Source organism: Ctenocephalides felis, unplaced genomic scaffold (genome assembly GCF_003426905.1).
Source record: "Ctenocephalides felis isolate EL2017-DRISC unplaced genomic scaffold, ASM342690v1 CF-g0.4_SCAFFOLD_01492, whole genome shotgun sequence".
Lineage (NCBI taxonomy): Eukaryota > Metazoa > Arthropoda > Insecta > Siphonaptera > Pulicidae > Ctenocephalides > Ctenocephalides felis.
This window is the reverse complement of record NW_020537646.1, coordinates 45604683-45629876: the sequence shown is the minus strand read 5'-3', so window position 1 is coordinate 45629876 and position 25194 is coordinate 45604683. Positions and strand designations below refer to the sequence as shown.

Genomic DNA, 25194 nt, shown 5'->3' with positions numbered 1-25194 from the left:
AATGTATGAGTATGTGTATATGTATATGTATATGTATATATATATATATATTATATATATATATATATAAATATTTTTTTTGCTGGCCTCAAAGATTCGGTTAAGGTCGTTTATATGAATCTCTTTGACCTTGACCACATATAAATGACCTTGACCTTGACCGAATCTTTGAGGCCAGCAAAAACTTTCGAAAATTCCCATACAAAAATCGCGAAATTTACAAAAAGTCGATTTTCTCGTCTCCTGAGCGAAAAACGGACGAAATTTTCCCCCCTGTAACCCCCCGCTTGAAATTCGCAAGGACCCACAGAATCGAATGAGCCCACTTTCAACCCCAGTGTGAACATTTAATACTTTCATATCATCCCCCTGTGACCTTGAGTCCAATCATGATGGTCGGTCGTCGAAGAATGTCCTTCCAGTATTTGTCGTCGGACAATCTTGGTCGCCGTGGCCGAATCGGTTAGAGCGTTCAACTAGACCCGAAGGAAGCTGGTTCGAATCCGACAATCCAAAAATATATAACATTTTCAAATTCATCGACTCTAAATCTATCAAAGCCAATCAAAACGCGAAAGAAAACGGATTTTTTTAAAAAAAAAACGACTTTGGAATCAAAGATTTCAAAGATGGATTTATCCAAAAACGCATATGTATCATACACATCTCTCTTATTCATCATACCTCTACCCTTTTCTCTTTCCCCCGTTCTTCCTCTACCTTCGTCATCTCTCTCTTACAGTCAAGTGCGTAACCCTGAGTTTTTTGTTTTTCAGAAATATTCTAAGTGTCAAGGTCGAAATGCGCCACCTGAATTTAATATTTTGAACTAATATTTGATAATTATGAAAAACTATGAATTTAATTTTTGATGCCCTCTTCGGGATTTGAACCGAGAAACAACGAGCAACCGTAGTGGTAACTTAACGATCTCGGCCAACTGGTTATACACAAAGGTCTTCATTTGTAAAAATATAAAGTCTTATTTTAACCGTTTTAAATGAAAGATGTGTTTCCTAAAATATACCATTTCGAGTGAGCGAATGGTCGAGGTCGTAAAGGTACGGTTTAGGCCAGAATAACAGTTCGAGGATCGTCAGTTCGAACCCCGGTGTACAAGTACAAATAATTAAGATATATAGGTAAATAATTATTTAAATTTATTGAGTTTGAAATTTTTGGAAAAAAAATTCTGGAAAAAATTTTGAGGAAAAAAAATTTGGGGAAAAAAATTTTTTGGAAAAAAAATTCTGCAAAACATTTTTTCACCGAATTCAATTTTATTAAATTTTGGTAAAACCGTTTGGGAAAAAAATGTTACGAAAAAATTTTGGGTAAAAAAATTTTGGAGAAAAAATTTTGTGCTATCGAAAAATGCATACGAATGAATGAATGAATGTGCTGTTGAAAAACGCATACGAATGAATTATGGATGCGACAGCTGTCGCATATGTAGTAAACTGTTAGCAATAAGGTGCAGTTTAAACAAGTAAATATATAATAAATCTATACAATATATTATTCAAAAATTGGCGCGACGCAGTAGTCAGCTCAAACGTGTTCCTAGGCAGCTATTATATAATCAGGCATGCCTAAAAGATGAAAGTCGATAACAAAACTTACATTAATACCCTTTTGATATCAAGTTACTAGAATCACTCATAGGTTGCACAACCACAACGAACTTATAGGCTGTACCAAAATACCGCGTAATAAGAAGTCCGTGTAGTCGGAGGGATGTCGGATTTTTAGCTCCGTGTAGTAGGGGAACCGTGTACCCAGAGTACCGCGTAGAGCGAGGGTCTACTGTATATCTGTATAAATATCACATCATATATAAAGAAGCTTAGCGTGACTTGGCGGGGTCCCGTATCCAAATTGGTTTGGGGGCCCCCTTAAGAAGACTAAAGATTTTTTACAAAATATGAAACATGCATAAAATTAAACAAAAATTATTATAATCTGCAAATTTCCTGAAATATTTTCGAAAAACTGATTATTGAGCGATTATCGCTATAGTTTTTCTAAAGTTTGTACCTCTAGGGACAATAGTGCCAGCGTTGATAGACCGTCTCTAAAAAATTTCTTTCGGTAGTTGCTATTGGAACTGAAATGGCCAAGAAAAAAAGCATCCTGTTATCTAACAATAATTCGACGAGTTCCTGACGAGAAAATAAAATTCTTGAATTTACAATTTTAAACATGTTTCTAGAATCATCATAAATTGGTCAAAAAAATTACCTGAGATATTAGTCGACAAATTTCCGGAAGCGTTTATTATCAAAAACATCGACATTTTTCACTCACTTCAATCTTGTTAAAAAATCATGAACTACAGTTCGTATAGTCCAAAAAGTGACAAAACATTCACATTTTTCACTCACTTTAATCTTGTTAAAAAGCCATGGACTGTTATCCATGGTTTTTCACTCTAATCAAAACGCGTCATAACATCCACATTTTTCACTCATTTCAAACTTGTTAAAAAATTGTGGACCAATATTTTTTAATATGTGCTTTGTTCATTACTTATTTACTGACCGTTTTCTTATTTTGCAATCAAAATGAAAAACTCCCGGAATAATGTACTATCTTGAAATAGTGTACATTTACCTTATTAGTATTTTATGAATCAATTGTAGTCCACAGATTTTCAAATTGTAAAGTTTAAATATATGAATCCATTATATTTATTTATCTATGGTCTTACCAAACATCTTAAAATATTACAGATATAAGGTGATTTAATTACAAAAATCGTTAAATTGTGCATTTGAGACACATATACTTGTAATGGAATGATTTTACTACAAAATAACTATTGCGCAATCACAGTTTGATCGATTGTTTGAAAACAATTGTAGTATAGCATCAAATGCTATAACAGATGAAATCGAGTATAAAAATACAAACTAGTAAATTTCCTGTTATCATTATTAAAAGGCCAAACAGTATTCAAATTTTAGTGTAATTTACTAAACCTATCAATCCTAAATACATAAATTTCTTTAATAATTTCACTTTTAACAATGAACATTTTTTCTTTCATTCAATCATAAATACTGCCCTAAGATCACCAATATCACATAAAATTCATATAACAATTAATTACACTTAAAACTATAGACTAATTAAGAACTAAAAGGAATTCATTCAAAATTATTGGACACTTAGCTACATATTTCCATACTGGAACTATGACAAAGTCTTGGAGGTAGTTGAAAATGCCACTCCTCATTGGAGCACTGTCTGTTTGTTGAGGGTCTCAAATGGTCTTTAATCCCATAAGTTGTAGGTCTTTTATCCGGTTCTTGAGATAACATTAACCTTAGCAACTGAAACTACAAAGTATAATTGAATAAATGGTGAAATTATTAATATTTATCAAATAATTTATAATAAAGATTTAGAGTTTTCATCATATCTTGATCTTAATTTCATAAGAATTCTCAAAATGTTATAATATATTATAATATTATTATTTTCTACATAATTCTGTTCCTTGTACAAAACTTTACAACAATATATTAAAGCAAAAATCCATTAATTTTTTGTAAGTAAGTTACTTTGGTTTGTTTATCTCTAATCAAAATCATTCTCTTGTATCAGTTTCTTGACAGATGTCAAGAAGTTCGATGCATTTAGTCTGAAACTCCGATAATAAATAATAATGTTTTAAAAAACTTTTTGCTTTTTTTATTACCATTTGATTCTTTGTTCAAAGCTCTACTCAATGTTTGTTAAATTTGATGTTGAGATATATGAGTAAGTTCTTCTAAGGCAACACATCAAATAAAAGAAAGATGAAGACAGATTGAAAAATTGATCTTTAATTATTCCATATGTTTCAACATTAAATTTTCATCAGTGAGTATGGATATGGTATCTTAAATCAATAGATGTGAGCAAAGCACACACTTTAGCACTACTATTTTACACTTCTTTGTCTTTCACAAAGAGAATTTTTATGTTTACGGGTGGAGAAGGGGTTATGCTAAATAATTTAGGTATGATTTAAAATAAGAAAAATTTTATTTAACAATAAAATAAATATCAGTATCTTTAAATGAATCTTTTGTTTTTGAAATCATAAATTAAGTTCTTACTTCTAGTAAGAACTTAATTATTTGATTATATGTTATAATCTTTTTTTACCTATGATGTTATATTGTAGCTTATATTTTATGTTTATATGTTTTAAACCCGCCTTTGGAATTTTTTATTTGGCAATTTTCTCATCCAGAACACATTGTTTTATTACAAGTATAATTGTTGTCTTGTAACATAATATACATCATTAACTTCCCGTAGGGTAAGTTATTGTAATGGGCCGAAAATCGGAATTGAAAATTTTTACATTTCTCGACGTTTTGAAAGTTTCTGAACGTTTTGGCATACCTCAGAAAAAATGGATGTGTGTGTGTGTATGTATGTGTGGATACAAATTTCCAGTCACGTTTTAGGGCGCACGGATCAACCGATCTGAATGGTTCAAAAAACATCCGATTCCTATTGATAGGGAAAAGAGCTGATTAGTTTTTGGCAAAGGCAGGTCCAGCCGTTTCGGAGATACGGAGCAAAGAGTGCAGAAAATAGAAATCGTATTTTTGAGAGAACGGAGTGTCCGATTTGAATGATCTAAAAAACATTCAATTAGTAATGATTGGGAGAAGTGTTTATTAGTTTTTGGCAAAGGCAGGCCCAGCAAAAAAATTTGTCCCACTTTTTTTTTTTTTTTTTTTTTTTTTTTTTTTTTAAGTTTTTTGTATATCGAAAATATTTATTTTTAATTCAAATAAATAATTTCAACTCTGCAATTCAGTTTATATAATATTTATAAATATTAGACAATGTTACAATATTTATAATATTCTATTTGAAAACATTCAGTAATCCTCGAACATTTCGTTACGGTACGGGAAGTTCCAGCAATTTGCCTTAAGGCACGATGCCACCCACCCCACTAGTTTTCTAATGTATTCAATTAAAGCCCATACTTTTCAAAAACCTATGACAATCTGGGGCAAAAGATCTAAATCCGAGGCAAATATTGCTTTTGGAAAAATCCAGGACACGTATGATCACCTTTGTTTTATTCACTGAATTCTCAATTTGGTATGGGAAATATACGGAAATCTATTGAAAATATTTTTTAGAAACATAATTCAGTTTTGCAGCAGATCTACTGTTTTGTATTCTATAAATATTAATGGGCCAATTTTACCATAATGTAGGTATGCTCTGTTCATAAGTGTATACAATACACATAACTGCCAGGAATAGGTGTTACACTTGTTGTCATTTTCAAAAAAAGTGTGACTTTATCGTATTTATGTCAGAAAACAATAGATGTACAAAATCTCATTACTATATGTTTCCAAAACATGGGTATTTACAATATTTGTATTACGTAAAAATTAATATTCTTTACATTACCATTCTTTCAGATATACAGATATATGCGCTTAGTTCAATTCAAGAACTATAAATATATAATTTTTAATATTAAATATTGATATTGTAAACTTACCTCTTTATGGAATGTTTCAGAAAATCCATGTGGAAATTGTAGCTTTCTTATAGTCTTTAAAGTACTTATTCTCTCCATTTCAGTACCAAATTCATACAACAGTTCAAAATAAATTAGGCCCAATGAATAAATGTCAACTTTATAATTATATGCAAGTCCTTGAAGCTGCTCTGGTGACATGTACAAATGAGTCCCTTAAAAACAAATTGCATGATTTGTAAATATTAGGTAATATTGCTCCAAAATAATGGTAATATTGCTATCGAATTTCTCAATTCATGTAACATATAAATAATAATTATGTATAATTGTTTTTCTTATGTTATGTTTCAATTTACTTTATATCTAATTATTTTATGAATAATAATCTAACTAATTCATATTTAAAATAAATCTGTTTTATAAATACTATATACATTTTCTGTTAGAAGTACATACCAACTTGTTGAGTATGTTTATCACATACACCTGAGCATAATTCTATTTCACAAGGTGTTCTCTGATCTGCAGGTGTTTTCTGCATGGTTGTAACAAGTCCAAAATCTCCAATTTTTATTTGACCATCCAGAGAAAAAAATATGTTACTTGGCTGAAAATCACAATGTATATTTTTCAATTAGAACTGAAATTCCAATATAATGTAACTTATTGTATTATGTATGAACTAGTCTATCCTGTAGAACAGATGCAGTTATCATTAACATCGAGCAACCAAATTTTAAAGTTTTATTTATTATACAGATAAACAATTTTAACAACTATAAAAAACTTCTGGCCAATCCCCACCAAAAACTAATCAGGGATCAGAAAACTGCTTCAGATTTTCTGCCAAATAAGCGTAAGGGAAGGGGCGCATTAGCTCCGCTAGAAGTTTATATTATATTTTAAAGGTCTTTTTGGGCTGTCTAAATAATCGGACATTCAACTTGCAACGGACTTGTAACTTATCGAACCTATACAAATGTGCCCCTAATATATAAAATTACTTTTTGACATATTCATGAGAGATGAAACACTGACCATTTTATAAAACAACCAGGCTTTCTAGTGTATATATATATATCGTGAGGTTTTTTCAGATGGTAAAATACTATGATAAAATTGTTCTTGGGCATACACCCAATAGTTAAAACGATTTTATTGTAGAAAAATGTTTTATTGTAATACCATACGTTTCAGGTCCTGATTTGACACATCTTTAGTGCATACAAATAAATTAAAGAGAAAAACACAAAACATATGATATTACAATAAAAAAAAATCCGACACATATGATATTAAAATAAAAACAATTTTCTACAATAAAATCGTTTTACTTATTGGTTGGATGCTCAAAAACAACTATCATATATAATATATATATATATATATATATATATATGTATATATATATATATATATATATATATATATATTATGAGAATCAATTGAGAGTCCTCACTCACTCACGCATCGGAATACGGAATTGCGAGATGTACTATCCAATAAAAAACTCATTCTAAAACTTATATATTGTTTGATTTAAAATGACAAGAATTGTTTTTATTGTGCATCGTGAACAATTATTATTATGAAATAATTAGGATTACTACTGTAGGCGTATGGCAACGTCGCCGTCGTAAGGGTCGTGCCGGATGGCGCGTATGGATTGCTCAACAGGCAGTCGGTCCCGGGTTCTGGTCGCGATAAGTTATCTATGTACATAAACTGCTAATAAACTATTATTATAAATTATCATACACATTTCATTGGTAGTATACCAAAGTGGTGACCCCGACGTGATTTAGTGTGTGTGTGTTAATTTTAAATGAATTCTCGTGCGAAAAAGTTAAGTGCAGTGGAAAACATGAGTACGCCAGTAGTAGTGCCCCGCGATAACGTAAATTTGCCACATTTTTACGAGCAGGACCCAGAGTTGTGGTTTGCTTTAGCGGAAAGTGTGTTTGTGCACGCTAATGTGAAGGATGAAAGTTCAAAATTTCATACGGTCGTTAGTAAGTTGGACCCGCGGTATGCGTCAGAAGTTCGCAATATAATTCTGAAACCCCCTAAAGATAATCCATATAGTGCGTTGAAAAAGGAATTGTTGAAACGGTATGGCATTTCCGATGAAACAAAGCTACGCCAGTTGTTGGAAGGTCAGGAAATGGGTGATAGAACTCCATCACAGTTTTTACGGCACCTACGCTCATTAGCGGGTTCAGCTGTTTCAAAAGAAATGCTGAACCTAATGTGGTCGTCGCGATTGCCTACGCATGTGCAAGCATTAATATCTATACGGGAAAACAGTGACATAGATTCGAATGCGAAAGCCGCCGACAGAATTATGGAATTAGAGACAGCATCGGGTGCAACAACAATGGCGATTGCAAGCACATCAGCGCACGACGATTTTTACGGCAACCTCGCGTCAGAATTGCGGAACATGCGAGCCGAGATTTCTGACTTGAGAAAACAGGTAGAGGATCGACGAGACGGTTCATCCCTTCGCCGTAAGCGCAGATCGCGTACGCCCGCAAGTACTCGGTCAGGTTCGGAAGAGCGCGTACGAACGCTTTGCGAATATCATCGACGGTTCGGTCGGAATGCAATGAGATGTCGATCGCCGTGCGACATGCGTTCGGAAAACTCCGTGGGCCATCGTTATTAGCGGCAAACGATTTACGCCCAGAGAGACAGATAAGCCGCCGTGTTTGCCTAAGTGACAGAAAGAGTCAGGTGTCGTACCTGATTGATACGGGGTCGGACGTTTCAGCGTTTCCGCGCTCATTATTATGCAATCCAAATAGGAAGAGGATTGCATACCAGCTAGCCGCCGCAAATAATACGACTATTGCAACCTATGGTACGGTGGCAATGGTGGTTGATCTTGGGCTACGTCGCGACCTGTCATGGAACTTCATTATAGCAGACGTTACGCAACCAATAATTGGTGTAGATTTTCTCGCTTACTACGGTTTAATTGTGGATGTGAAAAATCGTCAAATAACGGATGCTATGACAGGATTAACGGCGCAGGCGGATATTGCAGCGGGATCAATAGCGACTATAAAGGTGGTAACTGGTTCAACAGCGTACCATAAGTTGCTTGAAAAGTTTCCTGGTTTAACACGACCAGACGGCGCTGTTAGGTTACGCAAGCACGCGACGCAACACCATATAGAAACCAGTCCTGGACCGCCGGTGGTTCAAAAACCTCGGAGATTAGCTCCGGACAGACTCATTGCTGCTAGAAAGGAGTTTGAAGCTATGCTGAAATTAGGAACGGCTCGACCATCGAAAAGTTGTTGGGCAGCCCCGCTACATATGGTTCCAAAAGGATGTGATGAGTGGCGTCCATGTGGCGATTATAGAGGTTTGAATGCGCGAACGAAGCCTGACAAATATCCAGTACGCCATATTCATGATTTCGCCCAAGCCTTAGACGGAAAAACTATATTCTCGACTATAGACTTGGTGAAAGCGTTTAACCAAATTCCGGTGGCGGAAGAAGATATTGCAAAAACCGCTATTACAACACCGTTTGGACTATATGAGTTTCCGTACATGACGTTTGGATTGCGCAACGCCGCGCAAACATTCCAGAGATTTATCGATGAGGTGTTGCAAGGGTTAGATTTTTGTTACGCCTACATCGATGACATTCTTGTAGCTTCGTCGTCCGAGGAAGAACATATGGCGCACCTAGAGACACTGTTTGGTAAACTTCTGGAATTTGGAGTGGTAATAAACCCATCTAAATGTGTGTTCGGCCAAACAAGTGTGAAGTTTTTGGGATATGAGGTGTCGGCTGAGGGTACTCGCCCCTTGCCAGAGAAGGTTGAAGCTATTAGGACATTCACAAAGCCAGCAACAACGCAAGAGCTGAGGCGGTTTTTGGGCATGCTAAACTTTTATAGAAGGTTCATACCAAATGCCGCTCAAATTCAAGCACCGTTGAATGAGTTTCTGCGTGGAGATCCGAAGAGCAAAACCCCGGTAGAGTGGACAGCGCATACGTCAGCTGCTTTTGAAGCGTGTAAGGAGAGTCTGGCTCAAGCAGCACTACTATCCCACCCACACGCAAATGCTCATTTAGCTATTTTCTGCGACGCTTCAGAACATTCCATTGGAGCCTCATTGCAGCAGCAGGTCGCTAACAGCTGGCAACCCTTGGCATTCTTTTCGCGAAAACTGAGCACAACGGAACGGAAATACGCGACTTACGATCGTGAACTACTTGCAGTGTATGAAGCGGTGAAATACTTTCGTCACATGGTTGAGGCAAGAACTTTTACAATTTTTACTGACCATAAACCAATAGTGTTCGCATTTGTCAAGAAGGATAGTCAGTGTTCGCCTCGTCAATTCCGATATTTAGACTTTATCGCCCAATTTTCGACCGATGTACGTCATATGTCGGGAGAGAAAAATGTTGTCGCCGACGCATTATCGCGGGTGGAGTCTTTAAGAAGTGCCGAAATAGATATGAAGTTATTAGCAGCGGAGCAGAGAATAGATGAAGAAATAGCTAAGTTGCGCACCGAAAACAACACGTCGCTCAAACTGAAACTTATTCGATTTGAGGACCAAGACGTGTCAGTCTTGTGCGACATTTCTACGCGAACAGCTAGACCGTATGTTCCAACAAAGTTACGGCGGGCGGTGTTTGATAGCTTACACGGATTGTCACACCCCGGTATGAATGCTACGATCAAGCTAGTTACACAAAGATATGTGTGGCCGTACATCAAACGGGATTGCCGCGAGTGGGCTCGATGTTGCGTCGCATGTCAGCGTGCAAAAGTCAGTAGGCACGTGCAGGCCCCAACTGGACAATTTGAACTTCCATCGGGTAGATTTGAGCACGTGCATATCGATATAGTGATAATGCCATTGTCAGAAGGATATCGGTATTGCCTTACATGCGTCGACAGATTTTCGAGATGGCCGGAAGCAATTCCAATCAGAGACCAAGAAGCCTCCACCGTAGCGCGAGCCTTCTATTCTAATTGGATTGCAAGATTTGGTATACCGCTGCGGCTGACGTCGGACCAAGGAAGGCAGTTCGAGTCACGAATATTCAGTGAATTAAATCAGCTGCTTGGCACGAGTCATTACAAGACTACGGCATACCATCCCGAAGCCAATGGGATGGTTGAAAGATTCCACCGCCAGCTCAAAGCAGCTATCAGATGCCATAGCAGTGAAAGATGGACAGAAATATTACCGACGGTTATGTTAGGAATTCGTGCAGCATGGAAAGAGGATCTGCAAGCTACTGTTGCGGAAATGGTATATGGCGAAGCCTTGCGATTGCCTGGACCAATGCTACACGTAACACCGACGAGTAATTACGGCGAGAGAAACTTTGTAAATAACCTGCGGGACCACATGCAAAATATATGCCCCATCAACGGAACGCGACATGGCCAGAAGAGAACATTTGTGTTCAAAGATTTAGCGACTGCGGAGAGCGTTTTCGTTCGAAACGACGGCCCAAAGAGACCTCTGCAGAATCCATATGAAGGTCCCTTTGAGGTAAAGTCCAGATCAGCAAAGTCTTTTGTGGTATGTATGCGTGGCAAAGATGTCACCATATCTATCGACCGTTTGAAGCCAGCATACACACTAGCACCAGAAGAAAATGCTGAATCCGTTCCGTCGCAGTCTAATGAGATTCCGCAAACAATCCAGCGAGAATCTGACAACAACAGCAGATCTCAGCCGTTGAGCCCGACAGAGCCTGAGCCAGTTGCACAACCAAACTCTTCAACAAGACGAGGACGCCGAGTTCGGTTTCCGGATTTTTGGCAGGCCGGATTTTCGTGAACTTCGTCACTAGAGGGGGAGTACTGTAGGCGTATGGCAACGTCGCCGTCGTAAGGGTCGTGCCGGATGGCGCGTATGGATTGCTCAACAGGCAGTCGGTCCCGGGTTCTGGTCGCGATAAGTTATCTATGTACATAAACTGCTAATAAACTATTATTATAAATTATCATACACATTTCATTGGTAGTATACCAAACTACAATTACATTGTCCACTTAAGATGACACAAAATAATGTGTCGAAACGTATGGTAACAATAAAAATGTTATAACTTCATATAAGTTTTTAATTGATGTATTGCCCTGAAGACTGATTTTCACATATCTCATCATCAAAATTATTAAAATTTTAACATATATATAAACTTTTCTACATTCGACGCATTGGCTGTTTTATTCAATTCAATATATATATATATATATATATATATATATATATATTAGGGTGGTCCTTAAAATGGTCATTTTCGAATTTCCTTGCTCCCAGGGGCTTAAATGGTTCAAAATAGATAAAAAACAATTCTCTGAAAGTTTTAGCTCTTAATATTAACGTTTAGATAGAGCGCAATTCAATCAAAGTTTTGTATGGAAATAGCATGGAAAAATTTTCAAAAATTTTAAAAATGTTTTTTAGATGTAATTTAGTGAACAAATGAATAAATAAAACTCATTCATATGTCGCTAACTTATACCTAAAACATTTTTTTTTAATTTTCAAAATTTTTTCCATGCTCTTTCCATACAAACTTTGATTGAATTGCGCTCTATCTAAACGTTAATATTAAGAGCTAAAACTTTCAGAGAATTGTTTTTTATCTATTTGGAACCATTTAAGCCCCTGGGAGCAAGGAAATTCGAAAATGACCATTTTAAGGACCACCCTAATATATATATATATATATATATATATATATATATGATTATTTTTAGTGTGATTATTACCTTTAAGTCCCTATGAATTAATCCTTGTAGATGAACATATTCTACTGCATCAACAATTTGTTCAAAAATTGGCAATATTTTATCTTGCCTTTCAGAAAGTCTATTATATATAAGCCATTCTTTCAGACTTTGCTTTTGACATAATTGCATTTGAATATATAAGTAAACAGTTGGAAGGGTATCTGCCTTCCTAAAATTATTAGTCAAATCTAAAGACATTGGACGTCTGTGAGTTTTCTTGGTGTTAGTGTTTTGTTTATAATCCTTTCCATTAGAAATTAATATGCTGTTATTTCCTAAAAATGATTGAGTTTCTCCTAATAACCGCTTTTTATCTGAGCTACAAGTAAAATTATCTGGGATATCAGGAACAGTATTTGGATATTTAGTAAAGTTATTATTTCCATTTATTTTGTTGATACTTTCATCTTGCGTGTCACTTTTGAAAACAATGAAGCTATCAGAGCAATCATCATTTAAGCTCTTTGTCTTCAAAATGTTGCTATGCTGATATGAACTAACATCAGATATGAGTGAGTCAAAAACCTCATCCCTCACAGGATCTTTTAAAAATAGGTGATCTTTGACAGAAGCTTTGGTACTTGTGAATACAGGAGCATGTTTGGAGTAAGTCGGAGAAGGAGTTTCAATGTCAACAGCAGCTGATAAAACATCTCTGCAAATCATAATTTTTAATAATAAATCATTTAATAAAATTATAAAGTTATTACATTCATATCAAAAAAGATTTTTTTTTTCACATTCTTATTCTAAATATTGTAAAAATTAGATAAAAAGCAAAAGAAAACAATGAATGCTATAGACAAATTACTTAGTAAAGGACAAATATCAACAACCATTGTGGACAAGTCAGCATTATGAGAACAAATTTTTTTTACTATTATTTACTTAAGTTATGGACACAATATTAATTTGTTTTGTTTTCACAATATTGTACAACTTTTTTCCTAAATAAACTGGCAATTAACTAGTTACCTATTTTTTGCATTATATAAAATAACCACAAAAACTTCCAAAAAAAATTAATTCAATACATAAAAACTATTTACATAAATAATATAGTAATCAAATAATTGTCGTTTTTTTTAATCAAACACTGACTATAAAATATATTTTTTCTTAGATTATATTTAATTAGATCATGATGAAAATAATAATAAGATATAATTACTTGAATGCCATTGCTTTGTCAGTTTCTTGTTGCCAACCAACTGGAGGAGTTTCTGTCCAAGCTTGAAAATATCGAACAATATTAGAATGCTCTAATTTAGCAAGAGTTTTAACTTCTCGCATCACCTTTTCTCGAGATTCATGTCTAAGAATATTTGAACTTAAAGTTAATTGACTTCATACAAATATTTTATTGAATTATGGTAATATATATTAATAATAACCTGTTTGGCAAAGTTATGCGTTTTATAGCATAATTACAATCATCAATTTTGTTTTTAGCCTCAAAAACAATTCCAAAACCTCCTTTTCCTAAGCAAGCAAGCGGTTCAAAATCAGCCAAAAATCTTGATGAAAAAGAAGTTTCTGAATAATTAGAAGGTGTTGTGCTCATGGATTCAGACACACTTCGACCTGTAGTACGTCTGTCTTCAGGTCCAGGCCCTGGTAGTAATAATGCAGTTTTACTTAGCTTATCCTCATTCTGGAAACAACAATATTTGAACAATACAATATATACTTATTTATTCAAATTTCATTCAAAATCATTATTACTGGAGTATGAATCGATTCATGATTAGTTCTCCTTGTAACCAGCAAGTTCAATACTAATGCTGAGGTCATCGAGATAACAAGAACTTCTTTCCTAAAAATATTATAAAAAAATACTTATTTTATAAATACAGTGTATTAATATATAAATTATCATATGATGCAGATTGGAATATAGAAAATCTAATATTAGTTCAGTATGCTATACATCTATGAGTGTAGAATACTTCAAAGTCACACAACTATTATTACATATTAGCAAAATTTATTACCATAGGTATGCTCTTGCATTGATTAATGCATAAATTCACTAAATCTTTATTAGCAATCAAAATTAAAAATTATTAATATAATCTACATCTACAATATCTACAAAAAATCAATGTGAAAACACATACCACCAAAACCATAGCGACACAATAACTATATTATTAGAATTATCATCATCATCTTCTTCAGAATTTTCTTCATCTGGTAATTTTCTATCTATACTCATATTTTGTTTATCACATAGACCAGAATTATATTTGGATAAGTCTTGAGTTGTGTATAAATAGTATCCATTACCTTTAATAAATATCCCTTTTTATTAAATTGAACAAAAGTAGTTAATGCGACATTTTTTTGAACACTAAGAAATATTTGTTTGATTATTAAAACCAAGGAAGTTTGAATACATTATAAATTATTAACATTTAAAAACTGATATTAACAATTCCTTTATCTTATATATGAAAATGAATAGCAAAATGTGTTGCTAAGTGCATGACTCAACAACACCTGAACCAATTTGGCCAATTCTTTTTTAAAAATGTTTGTTGAAGTCCAAGGATGGTTGTTAAGGCGAGAAAAAATCGAATAATTGCCGGGAAAACCCTAAAAACAGCACTTTTCTTTTTCACATACAAACGTTTTCTAACTAAAACATATAATCAATTCGAGCTTTAATTTTTTTATAATGCGTAGATAAATAAGGTGAATTAAAGAATTTATAAAGGTGGACAGGTAATTTGGAGGATTTGTAAAATGGTAGAGAAAAGAACTGGTAGATAAATGAATATGTTGACAAATAAACAGGTTGACAGGTTAATTGGTAGACATGTAGAACAGGATGACAGGTAAATTTGTAGGCCGGTAAAATGGTAAATTGATAAACAGGTTGATAGGTAAATTAGTAGACAAATTGATAAACAGGTTAATTGTTCAACTGGTAAATTATTGAACAGGTCAATTGGTAGACATTTAGAACGCGATGACAGGTAATTTGGAAAGCAGGTAAATTATTTGACAGGTAAAATCGTGTATTGATAGGTCTATAGGTAAATTGGTAGACAGGTAAATTGAATGACAGATGAATAGGTAGAGGTAAGTTGGTGAAAAGGTAATTTGTTGGATAGCTGGTGGACAGGTAAATTGGAGGATATGTAAAATGATAGATTGATTGACAAGGTTTTAGGTAAATTCATAGACAAATTGTTGAATAGGTAAATTGTTGAACAGATAGTAGTAACGTTAAACTAAATGTAACAAATACACATCTTTATCAACTATTTATTTTAAACTAAATCACGGCAAAGTGTGAACGGGTACAGCTAGTTTTTAATAAAAAAGCTATTTAAACAAAATTATATATTTAAAAAAGGTACGTAAAATATAATATACTCATTTTTTATTAGAAATAAAGAAATTTTTAATACCAGTTTAAAATTGCAAAAAAAAAACTGCAAAACAATAAAATTGGGAAAATAAAACTGTATCCCAAGAATAAAGTTTGATCTTTCAAATAAGTATAGAATAGATAGTATTTAATTTACCATTTACATATTCAGTGCCATATAAAACGGACAATGCAGTAGTTTTTCCTTCTACACCGATATCAGAATCAAATATAACATTATCATCTTCCATTAGTGCTAATGCATTTCCACTAGCTGGATATGGTTTCCAAGGAATTCCCAAAAGCTCTTGAGACTTAACTACCTTAGGTATTAATTGTTGTAGTTTTACTGATTCTTGAATGTACAATTGTTTCTTATGCATGCCTACGTATAATGAAGGTGAGAGATGGATGCTGTTGCTTGACCAAGTTGCCCCGCTGAAGAGATTTACTGACTGAAGAGATTGATGTTGCTGTCGCCAGGCACTCACTATTGGAGAATCAAACTGAAATTATATCATATTTGTTCAGATTAAACAATATTTTCACATAAATATTTAAAAAATATTCATATAAGTAAAAGAGTAATTAAATATTTTATATTACCTGTCTCCTTGTCATCAATTTACTTAAATATTGTGTCATTAAGAATAAGATATATTTTTCAGAACAAAATAATCATATATAAAGCGTATAAAGCAACCCATAATCTCTTATACCAGGCACCCCTGCCTGTCTGAGATATGGATATATATGAAATGTATATATTGCTAAATAAAAAAAAAATAAATAAAAAAAAATCAATCGTTAATAAAATTAATAGCTACTACCTATGTTTCGTTCTAGTTGTATCATTGAATCAATGTGAATGATTTCATAAAATGACTATAATTTAGAGATTTGAAAAGATTTTTTTTATTATTTCATGTGCTCATAATTTAAAATACACAGTTACATAAAATCGTCTTAGATGTTACTAATTTTTTTTTTTACAAAATGCCAGCAAGTATTTAGTAGGGTTTATTGATTTTCAAAAACCGGCTTTTTGACGAAAATTAAGAAAGTCAAAAACCGGCTTTTAGCGGAAAAAATCGGTTTTACTGTATAAATGAAAAATGACAAATATACTAAATGGAAGCAAGCGTTTTGATACTTGGAATCATATCGGTTCAATAAAATTTGGAATTATATCAGTCTGTCATAGCTCCAAGAAAAGTTCTGTGTTATATTTTGTATAATGTATATATTAATTTAGATTATTATATTAATTTAGATCAATGCGACTTCTTGTTGAAGGAGTGAATTGCTTTACTCAAACATAAAAAAAAGAGTTTTTAGCCCTAGAAGCTGCAAATAGAAGAAAAATTTTTTCAGGATTATTATATCACGCTTTATCGATTAAGCCTAGTTCAGTTGTAAGTAAGAGAGTATTCTCTATTTCGGAAAATTTTGTGAGTAAACAAAGAACACTTCTAAATAACAAATCGATGGACATCTTCAACTTTTAGCAATCATATTTTATTCAACCAAAAAATAATTAAGTATTTGAAATTAATTAATTAAAATTGTTCGGAATAGAATAAATTTGGGGTTTTGTTTAATTGATTTTAAAACTAAAATTGACATTAACAAGTATGCATCTATTTTTTTTTATTTTATTAAGTTTTTTATTTAACATTGTATTATTTTTATTTATTCTAACTCTTTTCCCAAATATTTTTTTTTTATTTGACTAATATATACGTTCTCATATATTCAAGTCTATAACGGCACTAGTGCGAATAATAATTGTTTCACTCAAATGTTTCTCCATTCATGATTTTCATTTCTTTAAATAAAAGCGATCTTTTGTCGAATTTATCGAATAAATAGTTAGGTAACACATTTATATACCACAAACATTTAAACAAATAAGATTTTATTAAACATTAAGAAAATCTTCTAAAGTCAATTTTATTCTATCTTCAGAGAATTTCGTTATATATAAACCATCCTATAATTTTACAAAGACAAATCTAGATCTTACAATATTTTCTAAGTCTATATAGATGGAAATCCTTTTTAACTTTATTATATTTCAAATATGCTGTCAAAATGTAACCTCTGATTTCATAACGATTCTACTTTGATTATGCAATCTAGAAAAAATTTTCTTTGAAAACATGATTTGTTAATTTCATTAATAATTTTATATTGAGGTGTACTTCCACGTCATTTGTAAAAAAACGGATATGAAAAAACTGTTTCTATATGTTATGTTATTTCTGACAAATTAGAGACAACTATTTTTAAACAATGTGTTTCAATATTGAATAAACATATACGATACATAACGAATCAAATAAAAATAATCTTACCTTATGTTTCCAAATGACATTGCTGGGATTATCTCGACTGACTGCACATAGAAGTCCTTCCGGTACAATAACTTTATATTCAATATCAACAGGGACTATATCATGGCTTTTAACATTCCCAATACACTGAGTGGGAGATACAATTTCCAAATCATGCTGCGCCACGCTAAAATTCCATCGTTCAGTTCCGGAACGTGGGTCCACAGCCCTCACAGTTTGTGTAATTCTTTGCAATATAAGAACCTGAAATTATTCATTTGAAACTTCAATAGTAAAATTCACAGAAGAAGTATTATAGTTTGTCATATTACATCTTCATTATGATTATTCGAATCATCATCTTCAGATGTTAATGTTAAATTTGAACAACCTTGCATTGTACATTCATAGAGAATATTCCCCGTTTTTCTAGAAACTCCATAAGATCTAGTTTCTCTCCCACCTGTTTAATAAAAATACACAAATTAATTATATAAATTATTATAAATATGTAGTTTATGGTATGCATGTATATGATATACTGCTAATATGATAATAGAAGTTTTTTTAAAGTACTTTTCATATCTTTTGGTAGGATTGATACTAAGATTTTTACAATATAACACTATAAAATATATTTTCAGTAAAAATCAAAAGCTTGCAAAGACAATAATGAATGAGAAAACAGCCTACAAACAAGTACTTATTGTTTACAAACAGTATACATACAATTACTTAAGATTGTACAAATTATAATAAAATAAGCATTGAATAATAATTAATTCTGTCCATTTGGTTCTGTGATTTTAAGGGTGATTAAATGCACAAAGACAATGGTTAAAATAATTTCCAACTTGATTCAGAAAGTTAAAGTAAGAAATCTATTGATAACGTATTTCTTGATACATGTATCTCATAACAGATTTAGTTGATAGCTAACATTGATTAAATTAATTATTCATAATTTTTTGTATTGTAATACTAAAATTTTTAAGCAAAAGATCTTATTGCTTTTTATTAACTATCGGTCCTCTTATATTTTTTCCCGATCTAATGAAAATAGTTATAAATTCCAATGGTTTACAGTATCATTAGTTTAAACACTTAATTTATATTTATATATATATATATATATATATATATATATATATATATATATTTTATTGCAAAATGTTAAAATCAAATTCTCAAGTAATTGCTACACAACATTGGTGTTGCAACAACTCTCTTTGTTAATTTCAGTATTTAAAGAATAATGTACTTGAACTATGGCAATAAACACTGAAGCAAGTCTTTTATTCATATATTTTTTTTAATAATATTTTTAAATATAAAAGTGATAAAATGAAAAAAGTTTTACACTAAAAGGGTTATGAAAAATGTGTCAACCATGTCAAAAGTAGTTGACTTTTACAGGTTCCAGCATTAATTTTATTTACCTGCTATGACTAAATCATCAGAGTATCTATATGAGGAACTTAGTAAACTATCAGCAGTCACAGGAACTGGTACTATACTATCGCCATCAAATTTGTACAGCCCCCCACTCAATGATGGAATCATACGCACCCATTGACCATTGTTAGTTAGCTGCATAAAGAAAATAAGAAGCAAAACATTAACGTTACATTTTATTAGCATATTAGAAATAAAATAAATAGCTATTTATTAGTAAAATAATTATTAATAATTATGAATAAAATAATAAGTTACAAAACATTGACCTTTTTTTCAACTTGGAAAAAAATATAAATTTTATAAAAGTCTATTCATAAACATTTACTAAATAATATAAAGCATAATATTCATAAACAAATATTAAATAAAATTTGCTGCTTTGGCAAATAAAAAGTCATAGGCATTTATTCGAACAGAGTATTTATTATATATAGTTATCATTTCCACATAGTCATTGCATTTCAGAAGCAAATATAAAAAAATCTTTGATACAGTGGAATAATAATTTTAAAATTTTAAAAGCTGTATCTAATTCAGAACTGAATTAGCAAAGTGACATTATAACCTCAGAAGTGAAATCCTAATAAATTCATAGTTTTATTTTTGCTGATTATTATTCATTTATATTATATTTGTTTTTTGAACAGTAAATTTAAAATTTTTGTCAAATTTAATTATTTATATCCATAAAAGTTATGTATTATTAAATGAAAACAAAATTATTTAGAATATATATATATATATATATATATATATATATATATATATAAAGAAAAAATTCTAACATTTGCTCAAAATATTCAATTTTTTATACCTCTAATCTATGAATGCTGGATGATAACATTGGTCCGGGTCCTGTTGAAACACTCCATTGCAATTTCCCATTATTTTGAGTATCAAGGGCTGATAGTTTTCCATCCAATGTACTCACAAAAATAAATCTTAAAAAAATGAAATCATGTCTCAACATTATATGTATATATATATATGTATATATATATATATATATATATATATATATATATATGAAGAATTTTATAATTTTTATTTATTTGATGCCAATCGTCTGTATACAGTCAATTGTATAGTTAATAGTTACATAATATAATGTAATTATGAGTAAAACAAATATTAAGATGTAATTATGAACACATTACACTGAATTCATTGCACAAACTATATTTCATTAGATTACAGACGATGCTTAAACTTCAGTGTAAAATCTTACAGTGAAAGTGTTAATAAAATAAAGTTTGTTCAAAAAATTAAGTGTAGTGCATTCATTATTAAATCTTGATATACGAGGTGTGTTCAAAAAGTACCCGGAATTACTAATAATTAAATTTCGCGGGTCTGGAGTGTCTGATTGTCAAAATTTTTTTTTATTGTGTTGGTATACATGCCCCTAAAGTATGATGAAATTTTCAGCTATATTCACTGTTTACTTTGTCTGTGGTAGTCGCTAAGGTTCGACGTGTTTTTCTGAGCTCGGCGATTTTTACAATGGAAGAATTGAAAAGTCAAAGAATTTGTATTAAATTTTGCGTAAAAAATGAAATAAAGTGTTGCAAAGTGCAAAAATTCACCAGATATGGCTCCGTGTGACTTTTTCCTATTCCCAAAGTTGAAGAGACCCATGAAAGGACGGCGGTTTTCCTCGATTGAAGAAAATCGCTGAGAGTGCTCAAGGACATATCAAAAAGTGAATATCAAGGGTGCTTCAAAAATTGGAAAAAACGCTGGCATAAGTGTATTATATCTGGGGGGGACTACTTTGAAGGGGACCACATTAATGTAGACGAATAAATAAATATTTTTTTGAAAAAACGAAAATTCCGGGTACTTTTTGAACAGACCTCGTATATATTAATTTATCACTATCAATCGAGTATATATTGATAACTTTTAACTACATATTTCATTTCAAATGTCAGTAAAGTTAGTTTAATTAATAATGGTATAAATAATTAAATCACAAAAGAAAATAAATCTGATGTTTGTTCAAAATGAAGAACTATTAATATTTGTTTATTTATATGCTACAATACTTGCTGCTTTGCTCAACTGCAGACTATACATCAAGTGACATATGTTATAAAAAAAATAATTTATATAATTGAGTTATTTTTTCATATATATTTATCATTTAAGAAGGATTTCTGCTTTATATAAGTACAAAGAAAATATTTGCGAAACTATAACAAGGTACTCATAGTATTAAGCAGTCTGATAATGTTTTACTACTCAATTTGATATCTGTTTTCCTGTACACAACTTTTTATGTCACATTTTTTTTAGTTTCCATTAATTAATAAAAATTACCTTCAAATCAATGTTCGACAAATGCAACCCAAATTTTTTTTTTTTATTTATTTATTTATTTGATATAATTCGTACATACTGTATCTCAGTCAGACAATTGTTCTGTAATCTCTCATACCAGAACAATTGTACGACTGAGATACAGTGTGTACGAATTATATCAAATAAATAAATAAATAAAAAATTTAAAAAAAAATTTACAATCTACAACATTTAATTCGCTAAAAATAAATATTTTATCATTTAATCCTGCTGTATCAAATTATTAGTAGTGCAAATGACTTTACTAATTAAAATCATTAACAGCAAATATATAGTTTTCAACCATAGACGGAAAAAAATTACTAAAAAATAACATAACAATAAAGGAACATTTGAAAAATTTCAATTTAAAAATTATTGGGTAGTTAGGATATATATATTGGGTAGTTTTGTCGATGTTGATACATATTTGAAGTATTTTGCAGCCCAGTCGTCAAATTAAAAGAAGATTAAAATAGATTTTTTTTTAATCCATTACTTATAGCATAGTTATGAATTGATTTGGGTTTCTAGAATTATATATATGTTGATTAACCCTTTTGTGTATATATTGGGAACTTTCCCCAATGTAACAACTATTGCAATCATTGCAGTGCAACCTGGAAACCGAATCAGTAACCCTATCAGCAAGAGTTTTTGATTTAAGAGCAGAAAAAAGGCAACTCTGAACGTGTTGTCAAAACTAAAACTAAAAGAAAATCTTCAGAGACAAATAACTTTTTTTATAAAATAAGAAAAATTGCTTAAGAAAGGTAAACAAATAACACCTTTATATTTATCTAAAGAAGACGAATTTGATTTTGAACAAGAATTGTTAGTATATAAAGAACTGTTTAAATTGTTATGTAAAAACTCTAATCTATTTTTAATGATGTTATTGACTAAATATGACGGATAAGAATTATTATTCAAAACAGAACAAATTAAAGTTAGGTTTTTTCCCAAAAAATCTCATTACTTAACAAAATGCCCTGTCTATTAAAGAAATAACAACTGAAACTTTGATAGATCGAGAGTGATAGGAAAAATAATTTAAATATCGTCCTGACCAAGTTGGTTTTTGGAACCAGTCAGTGAAGACGACATAGTTGTTTCTAATAAGTTTTAAGTCTAGGAAACTAGTAGAGTTACTAACCGCAAGTTCACAAGTGAACTGCATATGCTTATTAAACGAACAAAAGTGTGAGATATATAATCCTTATCTAAACAAAAGAGGATGTCATCAACATATTTATAGCAAAAATAAGGTTGAATTGGAAGATTAGTCAAAATAAGGTTTTCTAAAATTTGTCATGTTAAATCAGCTACAGGAGGACTTTTCTATTTTAATCTTCTTTTAATTCGACGATTGGGCTGCAAAATACTTCTACTTTATATATATGATGATGATGAATGCTCTGCCGGTCCGTGAGCTGAGTTAAACTCCAACTCGATTCAGGGAAGAAGTAGTGTGAGAGTTTTTCCCATTTCCATATATATATATATATATATATATATATATATATATTAGTTTTATACAGCCTGAACTTTCTAGATTCCGTGTTTCAGTATTTTCATAGTTCCATATAATTTTTCACCAAATTTGGTGGCAAAGTTTTTACTAATTGTAAGTCACCCACGCAAACTATTTTACATATAACTTGTGCATAACATATATTTTAGAAACTAGCAAATAATACCTTTTGCTGTCAGCTGATTCTTCAGAACAGTGGGGCAATTTCTCTAAATCTGCTTTAACTATTATCGCATTTAATACAACTAGTGAGGTTAGGAAAACAGCGTAAATTATGCAGGCACCATATGACGACACATTTCCCATTTTACACCCACAAATTTGCACAAGATATTTCCCAAACTGATAAACATGTCCCTCATTTAGGTTGAGGATTAATTTACTATATTTTATTACTTAATATTGCGTTTTTGGCGTCTGTTTATTATGAAAAATCATAAATGTCGTATGACAAGTTGGAACTTGTTGAGTTTACGATGGCACTGCGCAACCTCTCGCTTATCTGTCTAACTAAAAATGTAATTTAGCGATTGGTTTGGATATGTGCTCATATGCTCATAATATATCATAGATAAATAAGTATTTTTAAATTTAAAAATTTGAGAGTATTTTGAAATTTTCAAAAAAATCAGATATTTTCGAAAGTTTCCAAATTTAAAAAATACGTTTCTTTTAAAAATAATCCAAATTCTTTTAAAAAAATTCAAACTTCTAAAAAAAATTCAAAATTTCGAAAAAATTTCTAAATTATCAAAAAAAATCAAAAATAAACAAATTTCTTATGAACATACAAAAAGTTGTTTGTAGAATACGCTCGTCCATATAATATATATTCGGAAAGACTAGTGAGGCGCATCGTGCCTTAAGACAAATTGCTGGAACTTCCCGTATCGGAATTAAATATTCGAGGAATGAAAATAATCAATAATTGTTTTGAATAATTACAAGTAAATTTAGAATAGTAGTAAGTTTAGAATTTTTTTCGAATTTTTGAAATTTTTTTAGAATTTTGAAATTTTTTGGGTTTTATTTTGAAAAACATATTTTTTAAATTTTGAATTCCGATTTTTTTTGAAAATTTTGAAATATTCTCTAAATAATTTTTTTATTTTCTTTAAATATTTCAATTTTTCAAAATTTTGTTTTTTTTTAAATGAAAAAATTCGAAAATTTGAATTTTTGAAACTTCGATTTTTTTTGAAAATTTTGAATTTTTTTTTTTTTTGAAAATTTTCAAAACTACTAAATTTTCTGTAAATGCATTATTTGCACACCGTCTACTCAAGCAAAATGTTTTTTGAATTAATATAATCATCGGATGATCCGTTCTCTCAAAAACTGCATAATAGTTTTTACACCTTTTGCGCAAAATCTCTATAAAATATCTGATAAATTGATGTACATATGTCCAATAAACATTTTTAACCGCCAAATGACATTTTTTTAACTTATTTTTATTGAGAGTCTATAACTGCTGAACCTGCCTCCCCAAAACTTTAATCAGTTCTTCATCTTGTCAATACAAGTAAAATGTTTTTTGAATTATTAAAATCGGACGCTCCGTTCTCTTAAAAACTGAGTTACCGTTTTTGGCACTTTTTGCCCCGTATCTTCGAAACGGCTAGACCTGCCTTCGCCAAAAACTAATCAGCACGTCTCCTTATCAATACGAATCGAATGTTTTTTTAATTATTCAAATCGGTTGATCGTTGTCCCCAAAATCGTCGACGAAAATTTGTATCCGCATACACACATATACACATACGGCCATTTTTTAAGGTATGCCAAAATATTCAGAAACGTTTGAAACATAAAGATATATAAAAATGTTCATTTTCGAT

The 25194-nt window shown here is 31.2% G+C and overlaps 2 protein-coding genes across 2 annotated transcripts in view; both read right to left on the bottom strand.

The window, feature by feature from the left end:
* LOC113371288 (CD151 antigen-like) overlaps positions 1-729 on the bottom strand; it is a 5398-nt gene extending 4669 nt beyond the window's left edge. The window contains exon 1 of the mRNA XM_026611919.1: positions 685-729. Coding sequence (XP_026467704.1) covers positions 685-729 — 45 coding nt within the window. The remainder of the gene's footprint in view (positions 1-684) is intronic.
* A 2316-nt stretch (positions 730-3045) lies between these two features.
* On the bottom strand, positions 3046-23802 carry LOC113371650 (eukaryotic translation initiation factor 2-alpha kinase-like). The gene is made up of 14 exons (XM_026612295.1): positions 23520-23802; positions 20291-20417; positions 19458-19608; positions 18351-18481; positions 18040-18282; positions 15840-16188; positions 14424-14592; positions 14029-14119; positions 13698-13957; positions 13475-13618; positions 12283-12958; positions 5969-6119; positions 5531-5724; positions 3046-3341 (listed from the first exon to the last, which is right to left on the bottom strand). Exons 1-14 carry the CDS (start codon positions 23657-23659, stop codon positions 3171-3173), a joined length of 2997 nt encoding a protein of 998 aa, XP_026468080.1. The 5' UTR covers positions 23660-23802; the 3' UTR covers positions 3046-3170.
* Positions 23803-25194: the final 1392 nt, after the last annotated feature.

What these genes read in the sequence shown, in the direction of transcription:
- LOC113371650 (XM_026612295.1), bottom strand. Translation starts at nt 23,659, where the DNA reads ATGGGAAATGTGTCGTCATATGGTGCCTGCATAATTTACGCTGTTTTC. An exon ending in GAATCAGCTGACAGCAAAAG is followed by an intron (nt 20,418 to 23,519) that starts GTATTATTTGCT and finishes CATTTTTTTAAG; the next exon opens with ATTTATTTTTGTGAGTACAT. An exon ending in TGATGATTTAGTCATAGCAG is followed by an intron (nt 18,482 to 19,457) that starts GTAAATAAAATT and finishes TTTATTAAACAG; the next exon opens with GTGGGAGAGAAACTAGATCT.